This window comes from Myotis myotis, unplaced genomic scaffold, assembly GCF_014108235.1.
Source record: "Myotis myotis isolate mMyoMyo1 unplaced genomic scaffold, mMyoMyo1.p scaffold_m19_p_11, whole genome shotgun sequence".
Taxonomy (NCBI): Eukaryota; Metazoa; Chordata; class Mammalia; order Chiroptera; family Vespertilionidae; genus Myotis; species Myotis myotis.
Window position 1 is genome coordinate 19,052,590 of NW_023416315.1, and position 15,103 is coordinate 19,067,692.

The following is a 15,103-nucleotide window of genomic DNA, read 5'->3' on the forward strand; positions in this document are numbered from 1 at the left end:
TACAAATGCCTGTCTCTCTCTAGGGATCTGCCTGTTCTGGACACTGCGCATAAGCAGCACCGCACACTGCGTGGCCTTTTGTGACTAACTTCTCTCACTTGGCATAATGTTTTCAGGGTTCATCCACGTTGTATTTTGTATCCGTGTTTCATTTTTTTAAATTGTAATATTCTATTGTGTTAATAAAGCTCCTTTTGTTTATCTATTCACCAATAGATGGACATTTGGCAAATCTGAGTAATGCTGCTATGAATACTCATGTACAAGTCTTTGTATAGACATGTGGTTTCAATGCTCCTGCCTACACACCTCAGAGTGGATCGGCTGGGTCCTATGGTAACTCATTGTTGGACTTTTTGAAGAACTGCCAGACTTTTCGCCCAGGCACCGGCACCATTTGGCGCTCCACCAGCAATATCCAAGAGTTTCAATTTCTCCACACCCTCATGAACATTTGTTTTGCCTTTTTTTTTTTTTTTTTCATTTTAGCCATCCTAGTGGGTGTGAAATGGTATGTCATTGTGGTTTTCTTCTGCATTTTCCCAGTGACTAAAGATATTGAGCATCTTTTCATGGGCTCATTGGCCATTTTTAAAAAATATATATTTTTATTGATTTCAGAGAGGAAAGGAGAGGGAGAGAGAGATAGAAACATTAATGATGAGAGAGATTCATTGATTGGCTGCCTCCCGCATTCCCCCCACTGGGGACTGAGCCCACAATATGGACATGTGCCCTGACCAGGAGTCCAACCGGGACCTCCTGGTTCATAGGTCGATGCTCAACCACTAAGCTACACTGTCTTGACTCATTGGCCATTTTTAAATGGTGTATGTTGCCTTGGCCAGTTTGGCTCAGTGATTAGAGTGTCGGCCCAAGGATTGAAGGGTCAAGGGTTCAATTCCTGGTCAAGGTCCGTTGCAGGCTCAATCCCTGGCCCTGGTGGGGGCCTGTATAAGAAGCAACCAATCAATGTATCTCTCTCACATCAACAACGTTTCTCCTCTCTCTCTCTTTCTCTCTCTTTTTCTCGCTCTCTCACCCCCACCATCCCCTCCACTCACCCTAAAAAAAATCAATGGAAAAAAATACCCTCACATGAAGATTTAAAAATTGTGTATGTTAATTTTAAGAATAAGAAACAGGATACAAGTTTATAAATATACTACGATCTCAAGATGTTTCAAAGATGTATAGAAAATTTTTTCAGAAAACATACAAAAATATCGATGGTGACTGTCTTTTGGTAATGAGGTTACAGCTGATTTTTATTTTCTTTTTTAATCCCTTTCCTAGCTCCCAAACGCCCTGCACTGAGTATGAATTACTTCCATGAACTGAGACTGCAGGAAGGAATGCATGGTAGGGCTTTAGGCTGGGGTTGCTCCTTGACCTTGGGGTGACCCTGGGTTTCTATGGCCTCATCTCTTTTCACTGGAAGCCCGGTGACTAGAGAGGAGGGTGTCCCGCAGAGGAGGGTGGCAGGGAAGGCTCCCTGGCGGCCGGGGAAGGGGCCGAGTTTGAGGGCCGATCTGCTCTGGGTGACCAAGAAAGGGAGAGATTTCGTTCTGACCCGCAGTGCCCATTCCTGCCTGGTCTCTGTCCTGAAATCTCCCTCCACCGCCATCAGCTGACAGGTCCCCAAGGACAGCGCCCAGGTCTCATTTTCCTCCCTCCTGCCAAGGAATGGGGTGGGGGAGGGATGGACCGTGCCGATGGGATGGGTGACACCAGGCTGGGGGCACAAGAAGGTGGCCTGGACTTGAGGAAGCTTCACCCTCGAGGAAACTGCGCCAAGGAACCGAAGCCATTTCCAGAACAACAACCCCAAAAGGCTAACAGGCGCAAGGAGAGATGCTCACTCGCTAGGCGTCAGAGAAATGCAAATTAAAGCAAGGGAGATGTCACTTTACGCCCATTCGACTTGCAAACGTTAAAAAGCTGAGTACCGCCAAGTGCTCCAGAGCTGCTGGTGGGAGCACAGACTTTGCGGGCATCCTGCAGCACCATCTGTCACTGCTGTCACACTCAGAAGAGACCTAACTGATGACCGGGGGCACTTCCACTCCCAGGGCCGTGAGCGTTCACCTAGAGGGAGGGGGACACTCCGTGTGGCACCAGGCAGCTGCCAAAACAAGGGACCAGGTGAGCACAGGGCACCCGGGGGGTCTCTTAAAACCCAGTGTGGAGAGGAAAGGCGTTGAAGCCAGATGTCAGGCACATACCCGGCAGCGGGCATGTAAGCTAAAAGGACAGACACACAACACACTCCACATTTCGCAAGAACACACAGAAACACAAATATCACATAAACACGTGGGAATGTTTGCCTGCGGGAGGAGGGCAATGGGAGCGGAGGGAGAAAGCAAGGAGAGTCCACGTTAAAGTGAATGAAGCAAGGCGATCCCTGCAGACAAGTCCACGATGGTGTGTCACGTGGACTGAGCCATGATGCAGGCGCTGCGCACCGGAGATCCGAGCGAAGGCCGTAGATCCGTCACCCGTGAGGCTCGGGCGTTCACACACACGGTATCTAGTCATCACATGTTTATTGGCTCCTCTGGCCTTGAGCTACAGCTCAGGCACTAGGAGGAGGCCCATGAGAAGAACAGAGACAGAGGAGCCAGGGAAGTCAGAATTAGACACACAGGGACCCTGTGAAAGTCCACAGCCAGCGTGGCTTTTGGGGTTCAAAGGCTTGGAGGAAGAGCTGATGCACAAATGACACACAAGACAAAATATTAATTTTGATATGGGGGCGGGGGGGGGGGGCGGGGGGGAACCAGAGGAAAACTCGACCATAGCAGTCAAGTTCTCCCTGAGTCTCCGTTCCCAGCTGCTTTTGTTTACTAGAATACACAATTGCCTTTGAGGAATGCAAACAGACATAGCAATGGTAATGTTTAGTAAACAGTAAGATTGCCAGGTTTGGGGGGAGTTTGCTTTAGGCCACTGAGTCGGCAGCAAGTAATAAAATGTAAATATTCACCCTGTGAATATCAGGAGTACCGGCTAGCCTTCTGCCAGACTCCTCACATTTATATTAATTACTGTTGATCTTGGTTTCCAGCAGGACAGGGGAAAGAGTCAGGGACAGGACAGGTAAGAGGGGCCTCCCTGCCCAGGGCTGGGCAGCGGCGGGCGGGACTGTGAACTTGGGGTCCCCAGGAGGTCCCACTCCTTCGGAACGTGGTGGACCCACTGCAGCTGTCCAAGTTCAGGTGTGGACTCCCGGCACGGGATGTGCCAGCCTAGCACACAGATGTCACCACCTTAGTCCCTGAGCGGAAGGGCACTGTCCACTTGGCATGGGTCCTCCGGGCCGGCAGGAGCTCAGGGTTGTGGCCGCGCCATCTCCGTGACAGCTCAGTCCGCACCTCCAGGGACAGGGGGGAAATGTGAGACAGGTCCCACCGCCACGCCTTTACTCACCCCCAGGGCGGCTGCGAGTGAGGGAGAGACCATGCAGGAGAGACAGACAGGCTCCCAGCAGGAGAAGCCATGGCTGGCACAGCCACTGCTACGCACTGCCCTGCAGGGTACTGCTTCCTCCTTCCCGGATATATTTCTGGCCCTTCCCTTTAGCTCCTTTCTCTACCTTTTAGCGCTGCCTTTGTCTGGGCCCAGATAAAGACATGCATGGGTGCTTTCTTGAGTTTCTGGCCAGATGACTTACCCTGTCCTCCCTGAATAGCTTAGACCAGTGGTCGGCAAACTCATTAGTCAACAGAGCCAAATATCAACAGTACAACGATTGAAATTTCTTCTGGAAGCCAAACATTTTAAATTTAAACTATATAGGTAGGTACACTGTTATTAACTTAGTTAGGGTACTCCTAAGGCTTAGGAAGAGCCACACTCAAGGGGCCGAGGAGCCGCGTGTGGCTCGCGAGCCGCAGTTTGCTGACCACTGGCTTAGACCATCCCCCGCTCTGGGGTTCAGCCCTGCCATTGCCCACTGAGCTGAGCTGTGGCCGCTGGGAAAGCTGTCCAGAGACATGGCCTCAAGGGAGAGGGGACTCCGCATGCCGCCTGAGCACCTGCAGTGCAGACCGACAGGAACTGAAAGCAAGGTGGCCCGGGAGGTGCAGGGGGCAAGGTCTGCACCCTCGCTTCTCCATGGGGCTTGTCGGAGCAGGGGGAGCTGAGGCTGTGGTGAGGGCAAAAGGGGGACAGGTTTCTGTTCAACATCAAGGTGAGCTGTCTGGCAACAGAAAGGGCTTTCGGAGGTAGTACGCTCCCCATCACCAGCAGTAGGTAACTATCTGGTCCTCAACACTGCGTCCTGGGAAAGTCCTTTACAGATCTCTGTGGGGTCCCCTTTCCCAGGCCCCACCAGCCTCAGCCAGAGCCGCTCCTCTCCCTGCATCCCCAGGGCCCATCAGCCAGAGTCTGGAGTGTGAGCAAAGAGGGTCGGAGGAGAGGGAGCCAGTCAGACACAGGCGTGACAGGTGAGGGGAGGGCAGTGCCCCACAGCAGGGGGGAGGGGGAGGGTGGTGTGAGGATGGAGGGTGTGTGTTGGGGGTCGGGGTGAAGGGGGGTATCAGGCACATGCACCCAGGTCTCCTGCAGAACGCAGAGCCCACAACAAACCCATGGCCACTAGAGGGAGCCCCCGGCTCTGCCTGTGCCCACAGCGCCAGGCCTGGCCATCTGGGGCGCTGAGTTCAGTCCTCCCAGCTCTCCCCACAAAGCCAGTCTGTCCTAAGAAAACTATGCCCGGCGCCTTCTGCGTGGGGTGTTTTCGTTGGCTCCTCTTTGCCATCTCTCCGCGTTTCTGCACGTGCATCGCCACCATGTCTTCCGTCTGTGCTGAGCATGTCCGCCTCCGCCTGGGCTGTTCTTTGTGTGTGACTCTCTTCCAGGTCCCTTCTCTCTCCGTGTCCCTCCATCATCCTCCCTCTTTCTGCAGCCAATTCTTTTTTCCTACATCCCTGTACGTCCACCTCTGACTTTCTTGGTTCCTCTGTCTCCTTTCTCTTTCTTTCCTCTGGATCTGGCTTATTCCCTCTCCCACTTTCCCTTTTATTCAATTTATAGGAACACAGAGCCCATCCCTGGATCCCTCTTCTGATCCTAAAAGGCCTCCCCCACCCCCTGCTGAATGGAGAGTAAACGGCCCAGCTGAGAAGAGGGATGGGTAAAAGACATTAACAGGAAGCATTCAGGTTCAGCTGGATCCAGCTCAGGACAGGCTCCTGCCAAGGATCACAGGAGTCAAGGTTTGGCTTGAGCTGGGATGGGCAGGGTCTGAGCAGGAGAAAGGGGTCTTAGGATGGTGGGAGGGAAGGATCAATGAGTAAGAACAGCCTGAAAAGTCACATACCTCTTGGTTGAGGAAGCAATACAGGACAGCCACAATGAAGCCCTGTGGGGCCAAAGAGAAAGGACCTGTCAGAATACTGTGGCCTGGCCTCACGGTGTTTGTGGTCTTCCTACTCTTTCCCCCCACCCCCCGCTCCTCCCAGGCAGTGGCGTGAGCCCGGTCTTTGAGGAAAAGGGAAGGTATGCATCACTTACTATGTGCTAGGCTATTGCTTCGTGTAATCATTATAGCAAACCTGCCGAGTCTGTACTGTAGGTCTAATTTCTTGGACTGTCTTTATCTGTGCATCCCCCAGTATTGAGCACAGAGCCTGGCATATGATGGTGCTGAGTAAGTGTTGAATAGATTGGATGAACGGATGGATGGATGGATGGATGAATGGAGGGTAGATGGGTGGGTAGATAGGTACAGGGGTAGTTGAATGAATGGGGAGATGGACGGGTAGAAAGTGGGCAGGCAGATAGTTGAGTAAATAGAGGAATGGCTGGAAGGAAGAATGGCCAGCCCAGCAGCCCTGGCAGCAGCATCTTCCTCCCACCAAGGAGGGAAAGAACCTGGGGGGCCCTACCTGAAAGGAGCCCAGTCCCAGCTCCAGCGGGAGGCGGATGCCCAGACCAGCACTGTCAGGCAGGAAGTTGAAGATGATGTAGTGAATTCCAAACAGCGGGATGAGGAGAAGGGTTGACTTAGAGAGACGCCTGCAGGAGAGGACAAGCCTCAGGCTCCCAAGGCTAGAACTTCAAACTCCCACCTGCCCCCTGCCTACTCTCTCTTCCCACCAGCTCCACATATCAACTCTACACCCTGGGGAACTCCGTCCTCCCCGCATGCAGCCTGTACCTCCTTGCTTTGGGCCCCTGGATCCTCCTATTCCCTATGCCAAATGCTCATCTCCATTTATTACAGGCAAAGTCCATGGACATCTTTCAAAGTCCAGCTCAAAGACCACTTCCTCCAGGAAGTCTTCCCTGACCACCCCTGCCCCCACACCCCTCTAGAAAGGATCTCCTTCTGCAGGCTTTCAGAGACATTGATCCCAGCACTCATCAGCCTATTGGGAGCCTCTATCCTTCCCATCCTACAATCTCCTGGGAGGCAGGATCAGAGCTAGTCTGTCTCGGGGGACATGGGGAGGAGCCCAGGCCAGGATCGTGACTGCCTCATCGTGAGTAAAACAGAACCACCCTGACTCATGCTCCAGGTATGTCCCGGGACCCCCCAATACATGCGTGCACAGTACCAGTACTGAGACGGGGCGTGGAGGCTGCCCTGAGCTGGCTCCAGTTTCCTCAGCAGGATGCGAATAATATTGAGAAAAAGCCCAAAGTTCACCTGGAAACAGAGGTGCAGGAAGGTGGAAGGCAAAGGTCAAGGGTGGGCCTGGTGACCTGGGGTGGAGTCCGTTTGGGAACCAGAAACCCCAAGTCCTAGAGACACAGGGCTGTGCAGGTGGGTGGGTGCACAGATCATTGCTCTAGAACGTGTAGCCTGGAGGCTGGGAGGTCCCACGTGCCCACTTCTGAGGGCGGGGGCTCAGGGTCCCCCCCTTCCATCCTGGGCCAAGGGTGGGAGCTCAGGCCTTGTTATCCTGCATTCAGCACCTCCCAGGGGCTCCCCAGCACAAAGCACTGGCCTTCATTTAGCGCGGTTGCTAAGTTGGGGAAATGGGCACATTCACGAAGGCCATGCCAACCAGTCCTGGCTGCCCCGTTTCCTCATGGGAGATGGTGGGTTTCAGCCGCAGCGGTCCCCCCGCCTGCCCGCCCAGCCTCTCACTGCAGTAGTAAGTGAGCTGCAACCAGGCACCAGGTTCGTCCATAGTCTGAGCCAGAAGGGGCCTGAGTGCTGACCAAGACCACCCCCCAGGTTTGCCGAATAGGATTGAGGTCCAGAGAGGGCCTCACAGCTGGAGCCCTTTTTCCTACTATGTAGGGCCCCGTGGTGGACCCAGGGGGGTTGGCTGACTAAAGCAAGAGGACACTGGCCCCAGGAACTGACCCCAACAGAGAGGACGATGGGCCCTTTGATGATCCACCAGTAGGGGGAGCTGTCGTTCAGGTCCCAGCACCTATGGAGAGGACAGGCCAGGGCTCAGGCTGGTGCCTTTGCCATGGTAACCCATGCACCCTCTCCTCCACACCCTCTATCTGCTGGCCTCCTGGCTTCTAATTCTGCCTCTGGAGCTCCCAGGTCCCCCTTCCCCCCATAGACTATCTTGTCTCTCAGAGAGTTGGGCCCCTTTCAGAGGGGCGCCCCAATCCATGCTGTGCTCACCCATTGTCTCCACCTAGAAGGATAAACTCCTGGAAAATCAGTCTGTTTGCTGATTTCTTGCTGCTGCCAACAGTTCCTCTGTTCCAGGAGGCCCCCACTTATACCCACCCCTACCCTCAGCTCTCCCTGAACCCCCAAATCCTAAGAATCTGAGGCCCCACCCACTCAGGCTCCTGTCCCTCCTGTGCTACCCATGGAAGGCTTCTGCATCTACCACACTCTCAAGCCTGGGAGATCCTGAAGGCAGGACTGGGCCCTCCTCCTCTCCCAGGCCTGGGAACAGCCATGTTCCTGATAGTCCAGCCCACACCCCCTGGGAACTTGGCACGGGTGTGACGAGGAGGTCACCCAGACTCACGCAGTATCTTCGAAGGCCAGCTTGCAACCCACCCACGTGCCAGTGAAGAGCAGGGGAAGCCCTGTGGGGCACAGAGGGGACACGAGGGAGGGTCCACATCTCGGCTCAGAGACCTGCCCCCACCTCCCACCACCCCTGCCCACCACACAGGGTGCAGTGAAGGCGGGACCAGGGCAGAGCCCGGGGTCCCTTTCCCAACAATCACTCTAGGGCTACCGAGTGATTGCTGGGAATCTCCAGCCTCCACCTCACCCACGGTGCCCAAGCCAGCCCGGGGACTCACCCCAGCCGGCGAGAACCAGCCACCAGAAGGCCCTCCTGGTGCTGGGCAACGGGGAGCCCAGGAGGCAGGTCAGGTACACAGCTTCTGCCGACAGCCAGCTGAAGTTGGTCATGGTGGCAAAGTGGGAGCTGGCCACAGAGGCCTTGCACAGCACCTGCGGGCCGGGACGCCCATGGGAGCCTGCCCAAGTCTCCCTACCCCACCCGGGCCCTCCACTTGGCGGCCCCAGAGGGGATGCAGTGAGGGGCACAGATGTGGGACCTGACCGCTTGGGCTCAAAATGACCCTCTACTAGCTGGTCACCTCCCCGCACCTTAGCTTTTAGCTTTTCGTCTGTAAAAGGAAAACTTCCAGCACCTCTCTCGTGGCCTCATGAGCCTGGATGGAAGCTAGATATGATTGCTACTACTTCACTTTCACCCCATCTCTCCTGAGCCCCAGTCAGTCCCTAGGGCTGTGGGCAGGGAACACCATGCATTCGTGCACAGCTCCATCCTGCAAACATGTGCGCACATGCGCCCACGCCTCCATCCCGGCCTCTGCTCCTACAGGACCCCCTCAGCTGCCAGGGGTGCGGCACACCACCTCTGAGCTCAGGTGGCCCAGGCTGGGCCCCAGTCCCACCACTAAGCAGCCAATGACATTGCCAATGGTCATCTATAAATGAACTGAAATGGAAATAGATGCAGGAAAGAAGAGGTGACAATATATGCAAAGCATTTAGTGTAATACCTAGCATATAAGTGCTCAGTCCACACTATTATTATCATGCTTTCATTCACTGATTCAGGTCATCGTTGGTTTGCTCATTCGCTTATCTGTTCATTTCCAGCACAGTCTTCCAGTACCTTCTAAGGGTTGGGCCTGCACACTCTGCCCAACTGCCTTCATTTCCTGTCCCCCGCATTCTCCCACCTCCCCTCCCCCGTGATGACTTCCCCGCTGCTTGGACACGCACAGGTTCTCCTGTATGTGCGGTTGCTCACTCTGGTCCTTCCAGGTAACATGTCCTCCCTCCCCTCCCCCTGCCACTGCTGCCCACCCAGCTCCAAGCCATCGCCTCCCTGGAGTCCTCCCTCGCTCTCCCCCAGCTCTCAGCTCCCTCCAGCTGGTGCCCTCATAACCTGGTCCATTCTGTGCCCTCAGAGGGAGGCACCCACTCAGCCCAGTCCCTCGCCATGGACGGACGGACACGTGCCAGGGGCAGGGTGAAATGAAAAGGCTGGCGGACGGCATGGTCTAGGTGGGATATGGAGTGGAGAGTGCACTATGGGAAATAGCATGGACGGGCACCCTAGTCCAGGAAAGGGCATGAGGCTTTAGGGTGGGAAGGTGGGGGTGGTTCCTGGTCTGTAGTCGGCAAAGCCGAGCCCAGGTTGGCCACAGGGCTTGGCAGGCTCCAGCAGGAGCAGCAAGTTTCTAACCCCCACCGACCCCGCGCCCCGACCGTGGCGGTTACAGTGGACACGCTGCAGTGGTCCGTGTCCTCGCCGTGGAAGAGGGCGGTGTCCTTCAGGAACACGGCTCCCGCCTTGAGGATAAAGGTGGCGAACAGCTGGGTGTGGATGTAGTTCCGGGGGCAGTGGAGCCTCCTGCAGGGGCGGGACGGTGAGGAACAGGTGGCGAATGGGAGAGGGCAGCAGGCGGGAGGAGGCTGAGCAGGGAGGAGGGCGGGAGGGAGGAGCTGAGTGGACTTGGTTGGCTTGCATTCCATTGAGTTGGGCTGACCTTGAGTTTTAGCCTTGCCGGACATCTGACTAACCCCTGCCCGGGCTCAGGGAAGGCGAGGGGACAGGCAACTCCAGCCCCTGCCTTCAGGGAGCTCGTAGTCTGGGGACAGAGGCGCAAGTGGCAGGACCCTGTCCAGGGCAGCCCCTGGGTAACTATGGAGATGCGGCTCATCCCCAAGGACTGAGAACAGCACAGGCCAGGTCATGGGGCTCAGACCCTAAAGTCTGATGTGGGGTGAACTTGAAAAGGTCAGTGGTCAAAGGTTTGAAACAATCAAGACGGGCTGCAAGGAGGAGGCAAGGAAGATTCCTAGAAGAGGGTGGGAGCTGGGCTTCGCTGTAAACACACTGAGGAGAAAGGAAGCGGGCGTCACAAGCAAACAGAATCCGCTTCACATGAGCAAAGCTGTAGAGCTGGGAGGGGATGCTGGGAGGGGTCTACGCGTGGGGAAAAGAAGGGGAAGGTAGACATCCACGTGGCCCAGATGCGGGAACCTGTTGAATGACCAGGCACGGAACCAGGCTCAGTGGACCACAAGGAGGCAGCAAAGGTTTCCGAGCAGGTGACGCAGAGGGCGAACCTGAGAGCAACCAGGATGGCGATGGCCACCAGGAGGGCCACGGTGGAGACACTGTGGCCCAGGGTGTAGATGACCTTCACCGTGGAGAAGTACGATTCCTGGGGAGAGCCGAGATAGAGTCTCAGAAACTGTGCCTTTCGGGGAGGGACAGTCAAGCAGGTAAAGCTCTCAGCTCTACCCTGAAACGCCGTCTGGGACCAGGGGTGTCCGTGGGGCCTCGGCAACCTCCCTGTGGACTGAAGTGTTTGTGACCTCTGCTTGACCCTCTGCTGGTGACAGAGGGGCTGGACGGGGATGCTCACTCGCTGCTGCTCCCAGGCTGGGACAGGCGGCAGCAGAAATTCCACATCTCTGGGGAGCGAGGAAGCTAGGAGGGCACTGGGCTTGTGTATTGACATCAGCTTGCTTGGCTTGGGAACACAATGTTCTCCAGTAAAGGGGCCGGCCAGCGACAGCCATAGGGAGAAGCTCATTCTCCCATCATGCGTTTGGTCCAAGTCCAGCTAGGACCCTGGAAACAGAGGCAGGGGTGCAGGCAGAGGACGGAGCGTGGGCTCAGCCCCTTGGGGAGGCAGGCGACCACGGCCCCTCTGACTCAGTCTTTTCACCTGAGAAATGGTCAGACTCATGCTTTCCCCCGCACGGCTGAGGGCAGGCATATGGGGTGACGGGCATGGCAGCACCTCAGAAATGCCTGGCTCCATTCGGAGGTGTGGCCGTGCCAGCTACCGTAGGGTCACTGTGGCCCCTTCTGAGCTGGTTTCCCCCTTGCCCACACCACAGCCAAGCACGCTGCCCCCAGCCGAGGACTAGATGGGGCAGGAGCTGTCCCAGGACCATGACTGAGACCACCCAAGACTTCCTGCCCTGGAGCCTGGGCACAGGGAGGGTGGCCAAGGAGACGGTGGCCAGCAATCTGCCGCCTGCGCTCTGTGCCTCCACCCTCCTAGCAACGTGGCCCCTGGAGCAGATCAGCAAACGACCCTTCTTGCAGACACTGCCACCTTCTGGGCATCTGCTGTAACTGCTACTCCAACCGGCTGGCTGCAATGGAAAGGCGGCCCCTCCAGGCATGCGGGGGCACCCACACAGGCATGCGGGGGCACCCACACAGGCCTCCATGGCGACCTTTCCTGCAGGAGGCTTCTTACCTCCTCTGTGGGCAGCTCGAGGGGCACAGGGCAGGCCACAGGGTACGGCGGGAAGGGCTCGGACCAGCCGGTGATGGTGCAGTCCCGCTGCACTGCGCCTGGGGGGCAGGCGGAGGTGGGGAAGCAGAGGCCTGGTCACAACTTCTCCCTGGAGGGATGGGGCGCCTCTGCCCCTGAATGCCCCTGGCGGCTGCACACACAGCCCCTCGAGGAGGTCCTGCCTGGGGCACATCCTAGGACCTTCCTCTCTGGCCTCAGAGTCACCACGGGTCAGACGGAGAGTCATTCCCTTGGGAGGCAGAGTCCTGAGTTGTGCCCCCAGCGCCCTAAGGGCAGGGGGAGGAGGAGGGACCAGCCTCCCCAGTCGCCCAGGCCAGGGAGTGGAGGTAGAGCAGTGGGGGCCCCACCCCATTAGGCAGCTGGTGGCATCTTGGCCAGCAGGCAGGCTCTGCCCACTGCACCCCACAGCCAGCCCCCCACTAACACCCAGGGAGTGATCGCTTGGTTCCAGGCGCTGGGTCTAGCACCTCCGGTGCTCTGCTCACAACCCTCACCCCTGCGAGGTCACGAGGTCACGAGGTCACGGGCCAGGAAGCTGAGGGTCGGGAGGCACCTGACTTGCCCAAGGTCACACTCAAGAAGAGAAAGCTGTTGAAATGCAGGTCTGCCAGCCCTCAGGCCAGGGGGTGTCTGCACATTCCTCTGACACCACCAGAGGAAAACACCCCACCCCACCCCACCCCACCCCAGCCCTCACCTGGCTCTGAGCTGAAGAGAGAGAAGAAGGCTGGGCAGGGGAGGGTCACCCACTCGCCAGAGCCTGCCGTGGGCCAGCACAGCAGCCCGTCCCAGGTCACAGGGCAGCCTAGAGAGGGGTGGGGGCAGCATGGATCAGCCCAGGGGACAGCCCTGTCCAACATCCTGAGCTTGAGGCTGGGGGCGATGGAGGAATCGAAGAAGCCATCCCCTCTCCAGCCCCGTACCCCGGGTGGCGTTGGACTCCCCCTCTGCTGCCTGTAGACACGCACTCTCATCCTCTCTCAACTGGGCAACGAGGTCGCACTCGGGGTGCACGTGGCCCAACACCTGCAGGAAGGAGTTAACAGGGTGCCCTTCTGGGGAGGGGAGGGGAGGGGAGGGGAGGGGAGGGGAGGGGAGGGGAGGGGAGGGGAGGGGAGGGAAGGGAAGGGAAGGGAAGGGAAGGGAAGGGAAGGGAAGGGAAGGGAAGGGAAGGGAAGGGAAGGGAAGGGAAGGGAAGGGAAGGGGAGCATGGGGTCAGGAGTTCTCCAAGCCACGGTGCCGCCTGCTTGGTGGGGAGAGACTCCCGCCCTGGGAAGGGCAGTGGGGACCCCCTGTGCCCCCAAGGCTCTGGAGCCCAGCCAGAGGCAGGAGGGGCTGGGCTGGCTACTCACGGCTGGTAATGGGCCCAGCAAGCAGAGGGTGCCAGCCCCCCATGCCCTGCTGTCCATGGTGGGAGCGTGCAGAGCCCCTGCTGCCAGCCTCTGAGCCTGGCCCTCGTCCCTCCCCTCCCAGGTGGCCGACTGCACAGGCAGAAGCCACAGAGGGGACAGGCCAGCTGAATATTCAGCAGGACTGCAGGACGCCGTGCCCAGCTCTGCCGGCCCTGGCGCGGGACTCCGTGTCCCCAGCTGGGAGGGGCGGAGCCCTTCCACTCTCCGTAGTCCATCGGCTGTCTGTCCTGACAGCAGGGCCCAGGGAGGAGACGACTACAGGCCACATCTTGCCCCGGTGGGTGGATATTCCTTGCCACTCTGCTGGCTCGTTCTGGGGAAAGCCCTCCCCCCGATGAAGGAGACTCAGAGAAGAAGCCAGAGACGTGGGCCCCCTCAGGGAGATCCCAGCCCCAGCCAGGGCTGGAGGGTGGGCTCAGGGCTGCAGGACCCAGCGGGGTTGGGGCAAGGTGTCATTGGGTCTGGAGAGGAGAATGAGGGGGTGATCACACCCCTGTGTGGGCTGGCAGGACCTCCTTTTGCAAGGGTGCCAGCCTGGATGGCGGGGTGAAGCCTGCAGGCAGCAAGGCCCTGGGCTTGGGGGTGGAGGGTCAAACTCCCCAGGGCCCCTCGGGGCAACAGGGAACGGGGCTTGCACAGCTCTTCGTGCACTGGCCAAGCAGAACGGGGCAAGACTGTCAGCCACAGAAACGGGGGACGTACACAGCCCTCAATTATTCTTAACATCTGGGACCTGATGGTTCTTATACTTTTAGACCTTTAGCCCCATTGGCCACGCTACAGGCGGGGCTCTGGGTGGCCCTGACACACGCAGCATTTGGGATCTGAACGCACTTTTCCATGGTCCGGGCGTGGGAGGTGCTGACAGCGGCGTCCCCAGGGCTGGCTGCGCTGGACGCCGCCGGTGACCCCAGACGTGTTTACAGCTGACGCGAGTCATGAATGATGGAGGCCCCTCGCCGCCACGTCTGGGTTGAGGGATCGTTTGCATCAGCGGGGTTTTATGTTTCCATCTGTCTTCGTCGGCAACAAGGTGTTGAGCAAAGTATATTAAAAAGAAAACATGAGCCACCCCGAGCCCCAGAGCCCCCGCCTTTGCACAAATGTTCACATGTGCTTCCCCGTGAACGAGACGCAGAGCAGCACCGGCTCGAGCGGGCGCCCGGGTCCAGGACCTGCAGTGAGCGCCTCTCACAGCTGGGGAGGGGGGCGTTGGGGGACTCACAGGCAGGGGGTGGGGGCAGAGCCCTGAGAAGGTGCGACTCAGAGGGAAAGCTACAACCTCTGTCCTTCAGCTACAAAGAGGCAAGAGCCCAAGGACAAATGTTACCATTAATCCCTATTGATCATTAGTGTCAGTGTCATTAGCATTCATGATGATCAGTAAGTGATATTGATACTTAATAATGATTATTATCTGAATTAGTGATACTTAACAGGGAACAATTTATCCCCCAGGGACTATTTCTCAATATTTGACCGTTTTCTTTATCACAGCCCAGGGTCAAGGTCAAGGGTAAGGAGGAGGGAGAAGCGGGAAGGTGCTCCTGACTGTAAAGGACAGGAAGGAGGGATGCGGGTGAGCATCCTACAATGAACGGGACGGGCCTCGCACCACAGAAGGAGTTACCCAGTTCACAGAGACAGTAGGATTCAGGGTGAGAACCGTTCCTGCTCCCCAAGGGTCCCCAGGCCCATGTCCCTGCTGAACAGGCCAGGTCACTGAATTCCCATCTTCTCTCTGTATCTACTTGGGGTTCAAATTCTGCCTCCACCACTTGCTAGCTGTGTGACCTTGGGCAAGTTATTTAACCTTTCTGAGACTCAGTTTCCCCACCTGAATAATGGGATGATACCTTGCTTATAGGGTTGATTGGATGAGTAGTCAAGGAAAGGCATATGAAGTGCCTCGTGCAGAGCCTTGCCCA

General features: G+C 57.3%; 1 protein-coding gene across 1 annotated transcript; it reads right to left on the bottom strand.

Annotated features, from left to right (window-relative positions):
- Window positions 1-3,251: 3,251 nt before the first annotated feature.
- Window positions 3,252-13,172, bottom strand: GHRHR (growth hormone releasing hormone receptor). Its single transcript, XM_036326986.1, has 13 exons — window positions 13,116-13,172; window positions 12,687-12,789; window positions 12,461-12,568; window positions 11,704-11,801; window positions 10,553-10,650; window positions 9,701-9,833; window positions 8,242-8,395; window positions 7,959-8,019; window positions 7,325-7,394; window positions 6,567-6,658; window positions 5,895-6,024; window positions 5,327-5,368; window positions 3,252-3,377 (listed from the first exon to the last, which is right to left on the bottom strand). Exons 1-13 carry the CDS (start codon window positions 13,170-13,172, stop codon window positions 3,252-3,254), a joined length of 1,272 nt encoding a protein of 423 aa, XP_036182879.1.
- Window positions 13,173-15,103: the final 1,931 nt, after the last annotated feature.